At 41.1% G+C, this 22,025-nt stretch overlaps 1 protein-coding gene across 1 annotated transcript in view; it reads right to left on the bottom strand.

The window, feature by feature from the left end:
• The window catches only part of C3_1H11orf52 (chromosome 3_1 C11orf52 homolog), a 151,508-nt gene that overhangs the window by 44,900 nt on the left and 84,583 nt on the right, over nt 1-22,025 (bottom strand). The window contains exons 2-3 of the mRNA XM_069224999.1: nt 18,627-18,664; nt 10,625-10,656 (exon numbers count right to left, since the gene is read on the bottom strand). Coding sequence (XP_069081100.1) covers nt 10,625-10,656; nt 18,627-18,664 — 70 coding nt within the window. The remainder of the gene's footprint in view (nt 1-10,624; nt 10,657-18,626; nt 18,665-22,025) is intronic.

Here is a 22,025-nt window from a genome sequence, read left to right on the forward strand (position 1 = left end):
AAATCAGTGAAAGATGTGTAGCAGAGCAACTCACCAAACACCTCAACCAGAACAATCTTCTAGATGAATTTCAGCCCGGCTTCCATCTGGGATGCAGCACTGCTACAGATTAATGATGATGCCTTTTGAGTTCTAGACTCGGCAAGCTTTTGCCTCCTGATCCTTCTTGAACCTTCTGCAGCTTTTGATATTGTAAACCATCACACACTTCTTAATACACAAAAACAAAGAATGGGAATTGAAGGAGTAGTATTTAAATGGTTTGAATCTTACCCCAGGGGGAGTTCTCAGACGAATAAAATTGAAAACGGTCTCTCGACTCCAAAGGCAGTGGATCAGGGTGTCCCTCAAGGCTCTATCCCTGCTCCGACCCTATTCATTCTTTACACTGAACCACTAGAAGCCCTTTAAAAAAAGGCCCAGATCCTCTATCACCTCTATGCTGATGACACCAACTTTAATTCAAGTTGTCCTCTACACATAAGATCTTACTTCTCATCACCACCCTCAACGCCATCCAAGAATGGATGACGTCTCATCACCTAAAACTGAATCCTTCTAAAACTTAATTCCTTCTTATCCCTACCTCAAATGCTGCACCTCCTGTTCAATTATGGATGGATAATCGAAATATTCTTAACAGTAAACCTACCATCGCCGACAGTGCCAAATCCATAGGTCTCATTCTCGACGAAAGACATAACCTCCAATCTCAAATTAGCACCCTTGCCAAAACTGCACGCTCCCAAATGCACCTTCTCTGGGGATCCGACGTCACAGTCCTGAGCAAGGCCTGAAAACTCTTGGCCAATATTTGGTACTCTCCAGATTGGACTACTGTAATTTTCTCCTTACAGGCCTACCCAGGACCCACCTATCTTGTTTAAAATCCATCCTCCACCCAGCTGCGCTTGTCATCTACTGTGCTAGAAAAAACAACATTAACACACCTATGCTGTTAACTCTTTACTGGCTTCTTATTGAAACCAGGACAATATTCAAGTCTGCGTGTATCACCCCATTAAGCCATTTCCAATTTCACCCCTTGCGACCTAGCAAATAAACTTAAGATACCAGGTGGCTCTAGACTGTCAAGAAATGCTGAAAATCTGATGCTCGAACCTCCATCCTTCAAAAGGGAAAGACTCATGGAGCAATCTTTCTCAGATAACGCGACTAGAATGTGAAATTCACTACCTCCAAACCATCACTTATTTTTGGATTTTCTAAACAGATCTTAAAACTCTTCTCTTCCAAAGAAATTTTTTCCAATAGAATTCCTTGCCTATGCTCCCCACCAGGCATATGTCTTCTCATTTTATAGTGTGAATGTATCTGTTAAATGACACTCTTAAGAGCTATAATGACCTTTCACTCCATCTCTGTAAATATGTAATATATATTTATTCAACCGTAATTGCTTTAACTTTTCCAATATGTAATTTATTACTATGCAATTTGAAAAATACGTAACGCACCACGAGTTACTGTTGTAGCTATATGTATTGTCACCTACTACCATATAACTCCAAATTTCTCAAGTAACATTCTTTCTTTCTATTGTAAGCATGTGGCAGTAAATCTGTTCTGCTTAACTGGTTGCAAAGTGTGCATTTTAAGATGTCCTTTGGAGTTAAGACACCTGATGCAGAGATCTGTGTGTGTTTCCGGTAAATCATCCGTGATGTAAAGTGCTCTGACACCCTGCATTTGGCTGAGTAGTGCTATATAGGGCTATAAAAGAAATAAAACAAATTAGGGGTATTTACATTGTTACTTGCGTAAATACTGGGATAGACCAACAAATCTGATATTCTTACAGTCCATGCATATGCTGTACCTACAGGGACTGAACAAAGTCAAAAGCCTGCCTCTCTAAACTTCCTATGAAGTTATACGCTACGTGCCTTTGTTTTCCCTTCATTGCATTTAGGTGTGAGGCTCCCAACAGCTCCTAGCCAGGATACTTCATTAAAAGGATGCCTCATGGCCACTGAATTTCAGCCTTTAATATGGGCCCAGTTGGAATGAGATAAGCCTCCTCCCCGCCTGAATATTGCTGCTCATAAAGAGAGCAGACAATGTGCAGGTGGTGCTGAATGTGTCCCAGTGTCTAAAAATTACATCAGGACAAGTCTAGCATATTTTTGTGGGGCCTAACCACTTGGCAGGATAGGCAGCATCTATCCTGTGAAAAAAGCGGATAGACACCATCTACCCACATCTGCCCTCTACCCGTGGCCTGTGTTTATTGGAGTATTGGACTGTGTGAAAAGTTTCAATGACAGCATGCTTGTTATTAGGAAAACCAGAGAGTAGCCTCTCAGACCAAGGGGACAGGGCTAAAAGAACCAAATATCTGAAGGACTCCTCTTAGTGAAATTATATTTAACACACCATTTAAGCTTCCCAAGCCAACAGACTATTTTCAATCTAAGCATTTCCACATGTACTCAAAAATATAGCACAAGCTAATACCACAAAAAGTAAAAATAAAATACATGTGGCTTTAATCCTATTGCATAATTAAAACCACACAATATACATGACATATTTACATAAATAGCAAAATCTTGTAGAATATTCCACAGACAACACAACTCGTCTTTTAATCTCTGTATCTCTACTTCTTATACCACTTAGTGCCCATGAAATTCATTACTAACAAGTAAGAAACACGGGTGCACCATAGATTGTGCCCTCAAACACATAATTTAAAAAAATGTTTTATTTAGCAGGAGAGTTTTAGTTGAGAAGCCCCGGTTGGGGAACACCTGGACATTTTAAAGGTTTCTGCTATTGAATAGTGAGAACAGTGGATTTCGCCTAAGATAGGAAAGGAGAATAATATGCATCTAATGTGTATGGTACAATATACTGGTTAGGGTGCGCTACCACGGTGTCTACATTTTTCTATGAAGGGAAAGATCTACTCTGTATAAGTCTACTTACCACACAAATTTGAGGACCCCCAATTAAATTCACAGTTATTGGGATTATACAATATTTTAAGACAGTGAACTATACAACATTTGGAGAAGATAAGGAAATGGTTTGATTACTGTTTATATAAGAGATGGCTTTACGAGTCTATTTTCTGGAGGAATTATCTATGTACTAGTCCTGAAGAAGGTGGTACTAATCAACTGATCCACCTAAACGCATCGACTGATCTTAAAGGCACAATTTATGGTGCACGGGTCTTCCTTACATGTTACCAGTGCTTAATTTGAGCTGGTGGTTTCCGGTGCGGGTCACTAGCACTTATTTTTGAGGGCCGGCTTCAGGCATTTACTGAGACCAAAAGACACATATAGGAAAGGCGGAGGAAGAGGAAAACGAGAAAGCGCCACAAGAGGAGAAAGCAGAAAGCTGCAAGAGTCAGCTGAAGGCTCAGGAAGTGGCTATAAATGGATTGAAAAGGCCCAGGAGGTCTTTAAGATTACGCTGCCCCAGTGTTCTGTGCTCGCACATTTAGTTGCAGCAGCTACAAGTTTCAGAGGAGAGCTTTCGGCACAGGCACGTTTTTATTTACAAATTAAGCACTGCATGTTACTAATGAATTTCATGGACAAAGAGTAATATAAGAAGTAGAGGTGCACAGATTAAAAGGCGAACGGTGTTGTCTTTGAAATATGCTCGTAGGTTTTGATGTTTATTTATATGTGCCTTATATACTATGTGTATTTTAAAGACGTTTTTAACTTTGGAATAGGATTAAAACAAATGCGTATATTTTAGATTTTTGTGGTATTCGGTTATGTTATATTTTTGAGTATGTGTGGAAGTGTTGCGTCTGAAATAAAGCGGTTGGGTACGAAATGTAAACGGTGCATTATCTTTAGTTTCACTGAGAGAAGTTCCTTAGATATTTGTTTCAATATGTCCATTATTGCCTGGAAAGACCTACAGTCTGAACCCTGGCCCAGTTTGGTCCAATACCGATGACACTGGGTGAATCCAATGTAGAAGCCACCTTTAATCCTTCCCTGTCTTCTCCTTCAGGGTGGATATACTTCTCATATGAGGTTAAGCTGGGTGCCTCCAATTCAGGTTTCAGAGTGGCCTGCCAGTGACAATGGATAGCACATGTAAGGTTAGGAGGGGATATTTATTAGGAGCACTGCACTAGCAAAGCTGCTGTGCATAAAACAAGGGGTGAACTGACAACTACAGAATGCTCACAGCAAGGTGTTCTGAAGCGCTATGTTCCATGATGGGTGCCATCATGAAACACAACTCAGTCTCCATACAGCTCCCTTTCACAACTCAGCGTAACATCACATAGCAAAAAAAACCTGCAAAATATGAATTTATGCATACTCATGCTAGCAACAGTCGATATAACAAATAAAACCAAGAATGGTTGGGTTATCACAATTTATGAGGAACCACTTTAACACAGGATCGGCAATGAAGTGACAATATTGGCTCCCTTCTCGAGTTGGCTTGGAGCATTCTTCAAAGGACTTGCTGTCCATCCGCTGTTGAGAATCAATCTGCTTCCTTTTAGCTTGAAACAAGTCCTCCTGATTCCGAGGCAACCCCATCGGTTTTGGTACTTTAGACAATTTAGCAAGTATAGATCCCTGCCACCACTGAAAACCGCCCAATCTTACTTCATTGCCTCCAACTTTTACCAAGGGGACAGGTTATCTATATTCTGACACTCCTTTCTTAACCAACAGAGGGTCCTTCAATTGGACCCACTCATCAATTCTCCAAATTCCATCCTCACACCAATTTCTCATATACCTGCATATCCTTTGGTACACACAATCACAGTACACCAGAAATAACTCACTTATTCCACACCACCACCTCTAACAAATAAGCACACAAACAAACAAGCAAACCTAACTCTGACAAAGCCTTTCTTCCTTGCATGAGCTCAAAGTGAGTTATTCTTTTGCCACATGAAATGTCACACAGAGGGGCCCAAAGACACTCTTACAGCTTCAAGATGTTTGTCTACTTACTTATGTTGGCTCAAAACACATTTCACCAGCACCCTATTGAACGTTTCCACCATGCAGTTACTTTGGGGTCACTAAAATGGTGTTTGTATATGTGAGACCCCAGATTTCCTTAAAAAGTCTACCATTGGCCCTGTAGAGAATTGCACAACATTATCTGTCAATAGGATTTCAGGTACACCTTCCTTAGCAAATATCTTGCAAGAACTTGAAAACTGCCACTGTAGAAGGTTCAAGCACACATTCCACTCCAATCTAACGTCAGCGATGATTGATAAACAAGCTGCAGCACATACACTTGGAAGTATTTGGAAAAACACTAAAACATCTAAACCTACTTTCTTCCACACCCCACCTGAAGATGGTGCTGGTACTTTCTGTAATGTCTTTGTACTAAATGTTTGCCACTTAAACTACACTTGGTACATTTAATTATTTTTGTGTGTGTGTCAGCATCCATGTGTGGCCACCAGTAATGCCTATGAGCACGCCTCATGGTGACCGTTTCTCCCATGCCGCTCACATACGCAGAACTTGCTCTCATGTAGACATTTAGGCACCAACTTGTCTGCTCGGAACAATAATACATCAACTTCTGACAATTTTGTTTTTTTTCCAAAATGGTTGTAACTTGCTTAAAGATCTTTTTGTACTTTGGGCCAACCATAAACCATACATTTCAACACATTTCGGGTCTATCCTTGCCAATCCTTACAAATTACAGTTTCTACGTTCATTTTAGCAATGATACATACTTTAATTACTTCTCTTCCATAGGATTCAAATTACGCTCTCTTGTAATAAACTCAACTTAAAATTATATTCAAGTAGCATTATGGACAGCATAGCTATACAAGCTGTGATTTTATTAACCTAAGTCCAGATAGAATCTGCTCAACTGTGCAGGCACCAGTTTTCAGAATCAAGCTCCAGCCCCATGAGTAAGCTTTGCTTGTTTGATTTCACACACACACACCCACACCTCACGCTGGACTTCGGAGTACTAATGCTCCACATCATATAATGTGCGTGAAGCAAACCCCAGAGTGAAATCTCTCCAGTACTCAACCTGACCTAGCCCTGCACTCATTAAGTAGGAACTTGCGCCCCCACTGATACAATGCCGCCTTCCTTCAACAAAAGGTTGCACACCTTCTGTGCTCAATTATATTTATGATCTCAGAGAATGTATCTTTAAACTCGAATTCTAAAGTCTAAAATACTCTACAATACTTGTCAGTACTTTTGACAAATGTCCCTTCCGAAAAAAGAAAAAAAAATCACAAATGCTGAGGATCTTTGTCAAGGTACGGTTCTTGCAAGTCATGTCGGGAGTCTCTTATACTGTTTTTGAGTTACATCTTAAAAATACTCGATTTAAATTAACTGACATGCAAAGCCCTCAAATTCACATATGCTAGCTAAAACCTTGAGTGCTGTAACAAAAGCTTATACAGGACTTGTCGTGTCCTCGTGCTCTTACAAAAATACCTTGGCCATGCACCAATCATTTTTTTGGTCTTCAAAATACTTCTTAAATTGTTTCATGGCAACATTGCTTCCAGTTGAGAAAAAAAAAACATCTGAAGCTGCTGTGTCATATTGCTTTAAAAAAAAATGCTGCCGAGAGGGAGTGAGCTGTGAGGCAAGACGGACAACTGATTGCTACAACACTTCTTGAAACCTAACTCCTTAAAACTGTGATCCTATGATTCCCACCACATGAAGTACGAAGGAGATTTGGAGCTCCCCTCCACTTCAACAGAAAAAAACCCGAACTTAAGAATGAGAACGAACTGTAAATGCTCACTATAAATTCTGGATCACAAAGATACCCAAAAAGTGCTTTCTACACTCTGCAAACACAGCCGCATTTTCCTTACCATACTTTTTCCCACAGGGCCCAGACCCCTAGCACTGGTGGGGTCATACCGTTACGATAAATGCAAGCTCTACATACGGTCCATAAAGCATCTGATCAAACCATTTTAAACCCAACAACTATTATAGTAGCTGGTCTTCTGTTGTCCCACCTTTGCCGCAGACAATGCGGGGCAGCAGATACAGCTACTCAAAGAATGGGAACCTTAAGTGCCATGAATTCTGCACCTAAAGTGAAACGTATCCGATACCTGTCATTTAGAAAATGGTGACCTTTGAAGAGGTAGTACTTAAGCAGAGTGTGTTGGAAAGGAAATTACAATAAGCAAACTACTACCAAGATGGCTCGGCTTGTTAATGTCAAGAAGTAGGTAACACTACTAACCCGTAAACCCAAAGTAGAAGAGAATCCTTTCCAGAGAACCTGGCCGACCACTGTAGCTATAAAAATGATCCATAAATTGACTTTTCCTAGCTATAACCTACATAAATATAGTGACCGCCACAGTGAAGCCACCTTGGATTCCTGCAGAGCCCCCATACTTATCTACTTATAATGAATAAATGAGCAGTCAAACCATATTTAATGGACATAAGGAACTAGGACACATTACCCACAGGGATATTCCCAAGCCCAGCTGAGATAACCAGGCACTGCGACAACCTTTCACTGAAGTTTTAACCAGTCAATGATTACATGCAACGCTCAATTTAGCAGCTCACCAAGAACCGTCAAAAGTACACAGAAACATGCTACGGTGCTCCTTTCCACCTACAGCCTTTTCAGAGTTTGATTATTTTATTTATTTTTGTCGAAATCAGTCTAAACCGGTTTGTTCACCTTCAAAATGACTTGTTTCATAAATGTTCCATGTGTGTTTCATTATTGCCGAATAAAGTTGAACATTATGGTTTTCCTTTTTAGTAGCACAGTTTTAACCACTGTACGTTGTAAATGTTGTTGTTTTTCTATTATAAGAATATCAACCTCATTATTACATTTACTAATCACGTTTATATTTTCAATGAGAAATTCCTTCATGTCATGATAACTTCTAACTGCATGCAAAGTAAGCACAATGAGAGGTTTAATGATCTTTTTAGTAAAAAAAAACCTTTGTCATAGCCTGTCTCATGTGCAGGGGTCAATATTAGTTCTGGCTTAACAGCCCACTGTATAAGATATATTGTTACAAAGTCTTTACCATATTAATGGGTGGGCTGGTGCTCCACCCTATTTGGAGTATTACCCTCTCACTTCATGTCATTGTCTGGCTGGTGTATCATCCCCCCTCCCCGGGTACTATTTTGCATTGTACACTGAATCACTCAAATTAAATTGTTTATCTCATAGATATACTGTTTACAGAAATCAATTGTTTATGTTCTTTGTCCATGAAATGGGCTTGTTAGAAAGATCTTAGTGAGGGATAAAATTGTTAGCCAGACCTATCTCCCCCATACCTTTCTTCACTGATATTACTTGTGACTTAGGGCCACATGCACGTACAAATGTGTCTCAGACACATTTAGCGATTCCCAATGGGGTTACAAATGACTTCCTCTTTCACGAGGAAGGTCGCAATTTGCTACCCCATTGGGAATGGGTGCACACACAGGAATGGTGGCCTGCTGGGGACAGCAGACCACCATGTCTGACTGCTTTTTAAATAAATCAGTTTTTTTTTTGTAATGCAGCCCGTTTTCCTTAACGAAAATGGGCTGCATTACAAAATAAAAAAAACAATTTCCTTTTCATTTTTGCAGAGTAAGCAGTGACCTGTGGGACCACTGCCTGCTCTGAAAAAATGTTGTCACCCCTCATTCACAAAGGGGAAGGAGTCCCTTGGGGACACCATCCCATTTGCGATAGGGTTACCACCAACTTGAAGTTGGTGGTAACTGCGATTGTTTTGTGACCTCATTCACGGTCGGAAAACAGTTATACATGCCAGTGCGACTTGCTATTTGGAAGAGACACCCTCGACATGCCCCTTCCAAATAGTGACTCGCAGACCTATTTGGCGATTCAGTAAATAGAATACCGAACCGCAAAATAGCAATAGAACATACCAAAATACCATTTTATGGTTGCAAATGGCAGGATTCTGTGAATCGGGCCATTTGTGAGCAGAAAATAGCTATGAACATCTGGCCCTATGTTAGTCTAAAATAAAGCTCATTACAGCATTAGTTGCTTTTCCTTCTTAATAACACAATTAAATATCTAATAACTGTTACTCTTGTAAATGAATATCAGAATCACTATTACATTGAATATTCATGTTTCTCTTTTTAAATCAACTAATGTGAGCTTTGTTGTTATGTGTAACTAAACTACACTATTAAAATCTCTGACTTCAATCTTCTTTTGCATCACTAAAACAAGTCATTTATGGAAAGTCATTTTGAGATGAGCCATTCTAAGGCACTATCTTTTACCAGGCAGTACCTTAGTGATGAAGAATAACATTTCAAAATTGCTGCATCCCTGGTAGTACAGTTGTTTAAAATGTCGCCTAGCTGCAAATTGCCCTATGAGTTCAGCTGCTATTAAGCAGGTTTTGCCATGGTCATATAAGATGGTTTACTGTTGGTGACACAGGAGATTGTCCTTAAGACACAAATGTTTTTTGTTCATGTAGCAGTGTCCAACTGGTGCCACTGTGTGGGTGATTGTGGTCTTGGGCTAATTATCTGAGTGAGTGAGCAGAAAGGGGGTATCAAAAAGGGGATGAAGCAAGACAATGGAAAGAAAGCCAGTGTATCATAGAATATTCAGAAGATAGTTTGGAGTTGTTTCACCTCTGTAAGTGGAAAACAAACACATAACTGTAGATTAGTGTTGGCTACTTCTCAATGGTGGTGGCGGGGTGGGTGTGTGGGGAAAAAAATGTACCTTTTACGTCGGGAGAGACAGTTCCATCTGTCCTTCGTCCTCTTCGTTTCCCCGACTCCCAGAAGCACACAGGCTTCCAGACTCCCCTCCAATCACAACACGGCTGTCATCAGCATGACAGCAGCATCATGATTGGTCTGAGCGGCCTGCTTCTGCACTCAGACAGGGAATGGGACCCTGTGCACTTTTTCTTCCGGGCTGTGCATGCAGGTGGTTAGAGAAATGCTAAGTGTGCATGACTGTCGGCAGGCCAAATGGTCATGCGCACTTATAGATCACTCACCACTCCTCCTCCTCCTCCTGCCCTGCCCCACCCGCCCTAACCTCGCTCCCCAAAGAAAAATAAAATAATAATAACAATACGTTATCATTTCCTTTTTCCTTTTTTCTGCACTGCACAAAGTAATGGGGTGACGCTCCACTGCCTTAGCTGAGAAGCAGCCACTGCTGTAGATTTTCTAAAGAGAAAGACAAGAGTGAAGTGGACTGGAACTCTGCACTAATGGCACTACACATTCACAATTAAATTGTTTTATGTATTTTTGTGGAAAACGGAAGAGAGTTATCTTTAAGATAATTGGTCAGATAATTTACTCTCTTAACTAATCAACAGAATTCAGGGTTACCGGCTCAACAGTGTAGTTGCTGAGAGAGACATAAGATCTTCCTTCACTAAGGAAACCACAAAAATAGTATGACTTTGTATGACATTTGAGAACATGGTATAAGATAAATAAGAAACATGAGCGGGGCCATTGAAAGACTTCATTGTCACTCCCAAAGTCCGTTTTTCAAAAATTGGGAAGGGAAAACATGAACAGCCAAACAAAGACAACAAGAAAGACGGAATGTGTTCTTCAATGCTTACTGTTTTTATTTCCATCCGCCTATCTCCTGGACCTACAAAACCGAAAACACAAAGCACTGTTAGGCAACAATAACTATTTGCATTTAAGGTTACTAGTAACATCTACATATAGTGAGTCATTTGAAATTTCTGGTTTGGGGTGAAATTTGGAATGCTGTTATAGGAGTGTTTGGTGTGAACTCTGACGTAGTGGACACATATTGAAGAAGGCATATGTGTTTCAGTTCTTCATAAGCATAGGCTTTCAGGTTAGTTTTTACTGCTTCTGAATGGTTTCAACACCCCTTTCACTAAATTTAATCTATGCACTTTACAGATACATGGAAATTCAAATCGGTGTTCTGTAACTTGAAAGCCATTAACCCAACATAACATCAAGCTCACCAAAAACATTCAATAGACCACAGCACGGCTCGCTCTGCCAACCGATTGACCTGCATCTCCAATTAGTTGTCTTGCTTAGAACAAGTTTATTGTCTATGGATTTTGAAACAGACTTCAAGCTGATCAGCTCATCAAACAAGTACTGACAAAGCCAATACATCTGACGTTTTGTTACAGAAATTATTTGGTAACAGAAGGTGAGTGTGTGTGTGTTGCCTCCACCAACTCCCACTTCACTTAGCCCGCCCCTGTGCTCTGTGTTGCTCAAACACACACAAGCTCATCCATGGCTTCCTCCACCTCCTCCTCTCCCATTCGACTTGGTCTTTATTCAATTCCTCTATCACCCGATCACTCTGTTGCTGCTCTTTTGTTCTATGCCGGGTGCCAACCATCCGCGACATTTAATTGTTCCCCACCCCTCCTTCATTTTTCAACCAAACCATTAGCCCCTCTCTACAGCTCTTTTTAAAATTTTATTCTAACGTTTTAGGAGGGTCTGGCTGTTTCAAATTGCGACCGGGCCTCTTCCTCCAATAGATGTGCCTTTGTAAATTAAAAACATACAAAAAATGTGCAACTTCAATAAGGTCACCCACCATCTTGGAACTGTATACAAATGTAATTAAATGGCTGTTCTTCATGGTGGATGCGCATACATATGGCACTGCACTGGGCCCAAAAAGGTGTGGCGACTTACACGCATCCATGTGTAATCATGCAACAGCTTACATTTGTTTCAGTTGATGCTTTTCAACATCAACATCAAGCATTTTTTTTTTTGTCAATACCTTTTAAAGGCAGCTATTGGCTTTGCCTGTACTTGTTAACTTACTCAGCCAAACTCTGTGAAGGAAGTTTTGCGCCCAGTGAGACTGTGCTACTCTCAGTGGTACTTTGTTGCTTGCTGTAGGAAGCTGGCCTGGTGTGTGGTGGGTACCTATGGTACTTACACCTTATGCCAGATCCAGGTATCCCCTCTAATGAAGTTTAGGCAGTGTCTAGAAGGCAGGCTCGCTAGAGGTAGCTGTGGATGTGCAGCCAAGGCTTATCTAGGAGACATGCAAAGCTCATGCAATACCACTATAGTCACACAGTACTTACACACAAGAAAGTAAACACTTGGTTGTACAAAAATAAAGGTACTTTAATTTTGGAACACAGAATCGGAAAATAATAGAGAGGCAATCCTCCAATCGGAGGTAAGTAAATACTATTATAACATTCTCTGTCTATCTCCACCTCGTGGGTTAAGTTTAATTTGATCACAGACCAGGTAAGTGAGTAATTTTTCATCACCTTGATGTACCTCATGAAAGTGTCGTGCCACAGGGTAGTTACGGTCAAAGTTACGGATTGCTCTTATATGTTCCAACATTGCTGGAAAACACTTCACAATATATAGATTTTTTCCTCAGACCTTTTGTGGAATGCTTACCCTCTTATGTGAAGGATACAACACAATTTGTCAGAATGATGGATGGCTTGGACTGGGAAGATGACTTTCTATTCTTGACCTTAGATGTCACTAGCCTTTATACCTGTATCCAGCATGAATTGGGTATCAGAGCAGTCAGACACTACTTGAGAGCAAGATCTTTATCATACCTCATGCATACTGAAATGATTTGCGACATGATATGGTATTGTCTCACTAACTACTTTTTTCTATTTGACGGTCAAATATACAAGCAGACCCAAGGAACCGCGATGGGTACATGCTTCGCCCCCAGCTTCGCGAACCTGTTCATGGGCTGGTGGGAGGAGCAGATATCCTCTAATATAGCCATCTATGAGGATAATGTGGTATTATGGTGTTGATACATAGATTACATTTTCATCATCTGAAAAGGTGATGCAGATTCGGCTCTTAATTTTGTGACAACTTTAAACAACAACCAATGGAACCTCAAACTGTGTGAGCAGCATAGCAGCACATCTATTCAGTTTTTAGATGTTGAACTAAATGTTGAAAATAACCTGGTACATACCAGATTGTATAGGAAAAAACAGCAGGGAACAGCCTGCTGAATGCTAAGAGCGCTCATCCCCCCAATCTGATCAGAAGTATACCGTATGGTGAGCTTTTAAGAGCTAGACGAATATGTAGCACTGATGAAAAATACCAACAAGAATGTATGACAATGTGTACAAGATTTAGGGAAAGAGGATATAGCGCCAACATTATCCGGCAGGCTGTAGATAAAGTTGAAGGAAAGATAAGGTCAGAACTACTATATCGTATGCAGCATCGTACCACAACGGATAAAAAGATTAGTTTTATTACGACCTATTCTAATCAAACATTTAATTTGAGGAGAGCACTCAATAAGAGTTGGCATATTCTCCAGACGGACCCAGATTTACAAGAGTTTGTATGTACAAATCCAGCATTAACTTTCCGTAAAGGCAGGTCGCTTAGGGATAATCTTAGTCCCAATATGGTGTTGAGTAACACTAAACATATGAGAGAGAGATCTGATATCATGGGGTTCTACTGCTGCCACCAATGTAAAGCGTGCAGATACAGTAAAGACTGCAAAAATGTAACATGGGGTGGTGGTCGAGAGCAGTATGCCATAAAAGGATTCTGCACATGTAACACGGAATTTTGTGTGTACTGCTTACGATGCCCATGTGATAAGATATACGTAGGTAGTACGATTCACAAGGCGAAAAAGAGAATGTTGGAACATATAAGAGCAATCCGTAACTTTGACCGTAACTACCCTGTGGCACGACACTTTCATGAGGTACATCAAGGTGTTGAAAAATTACTCACTTACCTGGTCTGTGATCAAATTAAACTTAACCCACGAGGTGGAGATAGACAGAGAATGTTACGTACTCTTGAATCAAAATATATTTTTAAATTCATGACCCTGTCTCCGATGGGGTTGAATCTTAGTGAGGAAAGGAATACTCATCTTGGTAGCTAAAATCGCTAATTTTTTTATTCTTCGGGCTTCTTTGCTTGAGACTGTGGAGATTTGTTATATATCTCCACTGTAATAGTATCACAACTTCTCTTGGGGTTTTCTCTTTTAGATGTAGAATATTTAATCTTGATGAGGGTACCAAATCTAACAAAATACTCACAGTATAGAAGGTTACGTATTTAACAGTTAAAAAATTTAAAAATGTATAATATGTAATTTAATGTTATATAGCATACATTTACATATAACTGTGTTGATATGGGAATTAGTACTTAGATACAAAGAAACATGTATGTACTTATGGTATCCCTTTAGAGATATTTTGTTTTATTTACCCTTACAAGATGGCACCTTTGTTTTCAGGGTGATATACATATGTATTGTGGCATGAGTCCTTTTCTTATGTCTATATATTTGTACTTATACTTGTTTTTTGTAATACACCCCCATCCGTGAACAAGGCTACGGCTGAAACGCGTTGGGAGGAATTCCATTTTTTCATCTGCTTTAATTCATTTTGGAACTGTTTGTCTAGTGTCTTGATTTCTTATCTAATTGGGTGAGAAGACTGGAATATATATATATATATATATATATATATATATAGCATTTACTTACCTCCTAATGGAGGGTTGTCGCTCTAGTATAAAAAAGGTTACCTCTCTGGCATAAAAAGGTTGGAAAACGGTGTAAAATAGCAATAAGCAACAGTAGCCCTATAGGGAGCTGAAACCACATACTAAGAAAGTGGAATGCGAACACAGGGACCCCATCTAGGTAAGTAAATCGTGTAGAGGGGAGCTGGGAGTACTAGGAAACCACACAGATAAGTAATGCAGTACCCCCAGCGACCTGGAACACAGGAGTAAAACACTGGATTTCCCCAAAACCACCCCAAAGGATGAAAAGAAGAAGACGACGACACCCAGAACAGACTGCAAGAAATCAGCAACGGATTACCGAGGAGGGAGACTTGTGGAGAGAGGGGACAAAGTCCAGAAGTGTCTGTGGAGTCAAGGAGGAACTACCCACCCAGAGGTACTTATTGGAGTTGGTCGACGAAGAAGGAAGACAGGTCAGCACTGCAGCCCAGAAGCCGGAGAAGAGTTCCTCATGAGTGCAAAAGGTGTCCCATGCCGGAAGTTGGATTGCAGACATGTGTCAGTGAGGGATTTCCACCAACAAGCCTTAGCAAACTTACGATTGGAGGGAAAAAGGTGCTGCCGGGGACCAGCAAGGTCCAGGAGGACTCTACCAAGGAGGGGGAGTCACAGAGGACCCTCTGCATCGCAGAAGGCCCACATGAACAGAGGCAGCACCCCAATGTGTCCCACAGGAAAAGGACACAGAAGTCGCTGAAGCAGCCCACACAGCACCACAGAAGTTGCTCCCACGTCGCTGGGGGACCACGCAGAGGCCCAGGAGTTGCAGGAGGCACACATTGCCTGAAGTTCTCCTTGGATGTGAAACAAACAAGCCTTGGCAGCTGCAAAGGACACGGTGCACTGCGATACTGTCATGCGGAGTGGAAAGGTCATACCACCAACAAAGTAGAGAGGACCAAGGGGACCACTCCAGACCACCACCTGTGATGCACAATCCATGCCACTCAGGATGAGGGGAGACGCAGCCGGTCATCGTTGCAGACAGGTAGCTGCGGATGCAGGGGAGTGATGCCTTCACCCCTTGGGAGATTCCTTTTTCTTCTTGTGCAGGCTGAAGAGTTGCAGTCTTCTGAGGATGCACAACCAGGGAAATGTTGCAAAGCTGGCAGGACTTGGAGAAACAAAGTTGCAGAAGAGTCTTCTTCCAAGTTAGCAGCAATGTCTGTTCCTGGAGGGTCCAGACACAGTTTCAATAGCCAGAGGTCGAAGTGGAGGCTGCAGAGGAGTCCTGCTGGAATCTTGCAAGCTGAATCGGAGGACCCACCCCAGATGAAGACCACTATATAGCCCAAAGAGGGGGCTTGGTCACCTAACCTGGTAACTTACTATCAGAGGGTGTCTCTGACGTCACCTGCCTGACCTGGCCACTCAGATGCCCCCAGAATTCCCTGCCAACCTGGGAATCAAGATGGCAGAACCCAGGAACCCTTTGGAGGAGCTCTGGGCACCACCCCTGGGGTGGTGATGGACAGGGGAGTAGTTACTCTTCTATCCATTGTCAAGTTTTATGCCGGAGCATCAATGGGGGTCCCTGAACCGGTGTGAACTGGTTTATGCACAGAGGGCACCAAATGTGCCCTTCAAAGCAAACCAGTGGCTTGGGGAGGCTACCCCTCCCAAGCCAGTTACACATATTTCCAAAGGGAGAGGGTTTTACCTCCCTCTCCCAAGGAAATCCTTTGTTCTGGCTTCCTGGGCTTGATCAGATCAAGCTGCAAGAGGGCAGAAACCTGTCTGGGGGGGTGACAGCAGCTGGACTGCCCAGGAAACTATGTAAGACTGGTGGTAGCAATGCTGGGGGCCCTCTAAGGAGCCTCCAGACTGCATGGAATCATACTTCCAATACGTGCAACAGTATTAGGGTATGATTCCAACTTGTTTGATACCAAACATGCCCAGGTTCAGATTTATCATTATGTAGCTGGACAAAGGTAGTGACCTATGTCTGTTACACTTATAAAATGGCGTCCCCGCATTCATGAAGTCCAGTAAAATGGGGCTGGAGTTCGTGGGGGCACCTCTGCTAGTGCAGGGGTGCCCTCACACACAGGTACCTGACCCTGCCCTCTAAGCTGAGAGGGCCTACCATAGGTGTGACTTACAGTGGCCTGTTATGAAACCGGATGCTTGCACCCAGTTTACAGACTTCAATGGCAGGCCTGTGGAACCCTTTGCATAGGCTCCCTATAGGTGGCAGAATAACTGCTGCACCCCAGTGATCTGGGTACCTAGGTACATATATGGGGGGACCAATATGCCAACTGTAAGAAGAAAAGTTACTGCAACCAAATCCAGAGGAGAGAGCACAGTCACTGGGGTCCTAGTTAGCAGGATCCCAGTGAACACAGTCAAACACAATGACAATCAGACCAAAAGTGGGGGTAGCCAAGCTAGAAAGAGGCTACTTTCCTACACTTGCCAAAATGTTTATGCTAGTTTACAATAACTGGCCATGAGGCCTCTGTCCATCACTTCCACTACAATCAACACAAACTATTTGTGGTGAAAAATGTCTGTTAAAGATTTGGGAGGAAAAAGATGTAGACAATAAAGACAAGCTGAATCAAGATTAAATGAAAAGGTTGCAATATTATGAAGATATGAGTGATAGACTATGAAAGTGGAGAAGGAGGAGAAAAGAGAAATCTGAAAACATATGCAGAAGAGGTGGGGACAACAAAGGGAGAGGACGTGAATTAAACTGCAAATAAAGTATTGTTAAAAGGAATGCAGAAAATGAGAACAAAATGAAAAGGAGAAAAATGAAGGAATATGGTGGACTTTAGGGGTTCAAATGAGAAGCGAGACATATACACAATAAACAATAGAGAAGCAATAAAGAAGAGAAAGCAGGGAGAAAGGTGTGTGCAAAGGGCAAGACAAATAAAGTGGAGAGAAGAAGAAACTGCATTACGAGAAGTCAACGATGAAGAAAAGGAAAAGAGGAAGGAAGACAGGAGAAGAGCAAGAGAAGAGGAAAAGAGTGGAGAAGGAATTTGAGAAAAGATAAATAAAGCACCAAGGAGGAGTATAGATGGGGGAGTAGAAACAAAGTAAATGGACAAGCTTCCAGATATATGCTGTGATGCAAGCTCCAGCCACTAGTGACAGCTCTTGAAAACCATAACATGTACATAGCCATTTCCTGTACTCGCTTTACAATAGTGGTAAAGACAAAAATCCCACAGAATGGTACAGCAGTAAGCAAGATAGCCACCACAGAGGCTTTGGGGCCAGATGTCTCAAGCTCCTGCATTTCTTAAATAGCGAATTTTAAGAAATTTCTTAAAATTCGCAATCGCTATTACAGAATTGCAAATAGGGAATGGGACTCTATCATCCTAGGCCCATATGTGAAAATAGTTTTGCATTTCCCAATTTGCAAATTCCAGTTAGGAATTCACAAATTAGGTAAAGCAAACCCCAGGGTGCTGGGGGCCTAAGGCCCTCTCTGATGCACCCCCAAAAAATATTTTCAGACATGTGAAGCACACACATGCCCTAGGGGCAAGTGTGCGCTACATGTCATTTTTTAAAATGCATTTATATTGCGTTTTTAAAAATTGCACAAGCTTACCACCAAACTGGATTTGGTGGTAATTGCATTTCCTAAATGTCCGATTCACATGTAGGAAATGCTTGATACATGTGCTTTGGAAATAACAAATACGAATTCCCTATTTGCGATTTCCTATTTGGAGAATCTCAATTTGTGATTCTCTAAATGTGGACACAAATTTAAGGAATCGCTATTTTTGCGATTCCTTAAAATTGCACAGGGAATGCCTTTCATACATCTTAAAAGGCATTTTTGCATTCGGAACGGACGAAATTTGCGATTCGCACCGTTTGCGAATGCAAAATTGCTTGATACGGCTGGCCCTTGGTCTCATATACCTCTGGTGTTGGCTCCATCACATCATCCCAGCATCTCTAATACAAACCCAGTTCCAGCAACAAATGCCTCTCAACTTTAGGCCAATGAGTTCCAAAAAGAGATTGAAAACAACTCACCATTCTTTTCTTCTTTCTTTTTGGCGCAGGGACAAATCCTAAATTAAAAATAATAATAATAATGAAATAATAAATAATACAGACATCAAACCATCTCACAAATACACTTCTATATAACCACAACAAAAAATATACACCAGAACTACGTTTGTTCACATTTTTGGCTAGTTAGTATGCGAGACTCCAACATAGGTGCATGAGGGCCTGATCTGTATCAGAATTTCAGGACATCAACGTAGAATATATTTTAAAACGCTCCATCGAATGAGGAATTATTTAAATAGTAAGTGGCTTTCATGAAATTCTGGTATGGATACAGCCCCCTTGGTCTGCATTGGCCTTCTTGTGCTAAACATTATTTTGTAATGTCATTACATTTATATAGTTTCTACTACCCAGACAAGGCTTTGAGGTGCTTTATACCAGCAAGAACACTGACCCAGAACGCATGGTAGTGGTTAACCTAGTGGGTATTTGTTAATGTTGGTTACTGGTTCAAATCTTATGGTTTCAAGTAAACCACTCAATGCACTTACTTCAGTTTATTTGTGGTAGATTAAAGTAATAAGAGTTAGGTTTGCGGGGTGAGTTTATGCATATGGTTGGTGGGATTAATAGATGACCAAGAGGAAATTGGGTGTCCTTAGGTTACAGAGGCATCACTTTCAAACAAGGAGAGGTTGTGATCTATGAAATGAGATGTGGTCAAGTCTCAGAAAGGTAACAATAGAGATTAAGGCAAACATGCATGCGACTTAGAATAGGTATGCTTAGGGAGTTCCACTGAGCTAGAAAGCATTTAGTCAGTATTCAGTGTACTAAAATATTTCTTCAGTGATTTTTTCCTAACAAAAAAAGAGCTGCGTCACATTGTTTTGGATGCAGCCTTTACATTTAAGAGATTGGCCAATCAGCCCCAAATCACAAATAAAAAGGAGAGAGATGCCTGCCAACCCAGACACTTATGTGAACATGCGCATATGATCAAGAAAAATGCCATAACTCAGTGTAAAACTGACAATTTCTAATGTGGCTTTAGCAAACCAGTGGAGGATATATATATATATATATATATATATATACACACACACACACACGCACGTTAAGTTCGCGCTACAGACTCTGGAACCGCCTTAAACATGTGACATCACCAGTAGGCACCTTTGGAACTCTTCCGTTATTTTTATTTATCTTTTTTCTAGCTGAAGCATATAAAAATGCGGCCTCAAAGCCTCTTTACATCATACAAAAGGGTACAAAAGTAAACACAGCCGCACTCACACAAAGTCTTAGCAGGCAGTCCATTAAGGAAACCATGTACAACAGGCACAGAGAACACATGGCACACTAAAAGAAAACACACATCGAACTTTATAAGAAGCTTCATTTACATTTTTTTTTTTAATCGCAACAAAATCAGTGACAACATGAAATAAAGAATTTGCTATGTGACCATTTGTAGGCTTATAGTGTGGGAATCCTGTTTTAGCTCAGAAACTCAAACAAAATGTGCTTTTTACTATCCTTTTCAAATTTCCAAACATTTTGTCACATTTGTTAAAGTTCTTTGGTAGAACACATTTTGATGCATGTAGAATGCTTTTCCGAAATTGTCATTTTCAGAATGCTTTTCCGAAATTGTAATTTTCCGAAAGTATGCTGCCATAGGTTGGAGAATATGACCGGCCATGTGCGGAGTAATTTTTCCCTTTGTTGCTCGGAGATTGTACACAGAAAGTAAGATCTGCATGAAACGTATTGCAATTACAAACATTCTGTTACAAACATTCTGATTCAGAGTGTGACCGCAGTAAAAGTTTTTGCCTACATGCCAACCCCATTGACGGAGTCAATGTAGTTTTAGTGACACCTAAAATGGGTTTGAAAGTTGTGTATTGTAGGCGTCCCTTCCAAATTGCTCTTGGGTACCAGATGCATCAATTGTTTGAGAGTGGAATTCCAGCTGCAAAGTTAAAGACTCCCAAGTTCAGGTAATAAAACTTATTTGCAAAAATAAGGACCCCTTCCCTTTGTGAAATGGGATACAAGTTTCCAGGGGAGTGGGCAGTGGCCCAGGAGCTGTTACTAACTCTAAATGAAGTGTTTGAAAAAAAGAAAACTTTTTTTTTTTTAAAGCAGCCCTGCTTCCTTTAAGGAAATAACAAATTCATATTTTACAAACTTATCACCCCCAAACTTTTGCAGGCCACCATCTGTGTGGTTGTGGCCAACCCGAGTGAGTGGTACTTTGCAACTGATCTAATTAATATTGATTATGTAGGTCAAACTGTGGCCCACTCCGATTCCTTCGTTTTTGTAAGAGACTGTAAGAAATGGGGTCTCTAGATGGCTTTGGTTTGTATACTGTCCAAGTAGGGAGCCGCACTCTAGTCAGAGCAAGGGAGTCTCACATCTAAGATTGGTAGCTTGGCTCAAGCAGTCAGGCTTATTTCAGAGGCAATGTGTAAAGTATTTGTGTGTGCATTTATACACACACCCACACACACAAATACCACAAAAGTACTCCAAACCAGTTTAAACAATTGCCAATATTTTTCTGAGGAACACAAGAGCAAAACAACAAAAATCCAACATACACAAGTAAAAGTACCACTTTTTTAAAAGTTGAAATGAGTCTTAATCCATAAGAATCAATGGTTTTATCTTTTAAGCACAAAGTACCTGGGATGCGTAAAAAACAAAGACGATTCAGGCCAGAGGGGAGGAGAGGTACCAAAAAGCAAAGCTTTCCTTACTACACAGGGTAGGGGATTTGTAAATTCCTTCCTCGCAGTAGAGGCAATGCATTGTTTTCTTACTAGCAGGGGAGGTGATATGTCGATTCTTTACTCACAGGAAAGCCGATGCGTTGAATTCCAGACACACAGCCTCAGTTCCTTACTGTAGTGCGGAGTCGATGAGAAACTGGCGCCCCAGGGACGATGCATTGGAAAATCCAGACGCTCTGTGTTGATGGAGCTGCGTTGGTTCTCCAGCAGCGAGACATGGCGCTGCCTTGGCCCTACCTTAGGGGTGATTTTACATGTAGTAAAACGGGAGGTTTGGCCCTGGCAAGTGGGTACACTTGCCAGTTCAAAATGGCAGTTTAAAACTGCATACACAGACACTGCAGTAGCAGGTCTGAGACATGCTTGCGGGGATACTCATGGGAGTGGCACAATCATTGCTGCAGACCTACTAGTAACATATGATTTACAGACCCTGGGCACACCTGGTGCCCTATACCGGGGACTTACTAGTAAATCAAATATGCCAAACATGGAGAAACTGATCACCAATACATTTTAGACAGAGAGTATGTGCATTTTAGCACTGGTTAGCGGTGGTAAGGTTCCCAAAGTCCTAAGGCCAACAAAAATAGTTTGGAAAAAATAGGAG

This window comes from Pleurodeles waltl, chromosome 3_1, assembly GCF_031143425.1.
Source record: "Pleurodeles waltl isolate 20211129_DDA chromosome 3_1, aPleWal1.hap1.20221129, whole genome shotgun sequence".
Lineage (NCBI taxonomy): Eukaryota > Metazoa > Chordata > Amphibia > Caudata > Salamandridae > Pleurodeles > Pleurodeles waltl.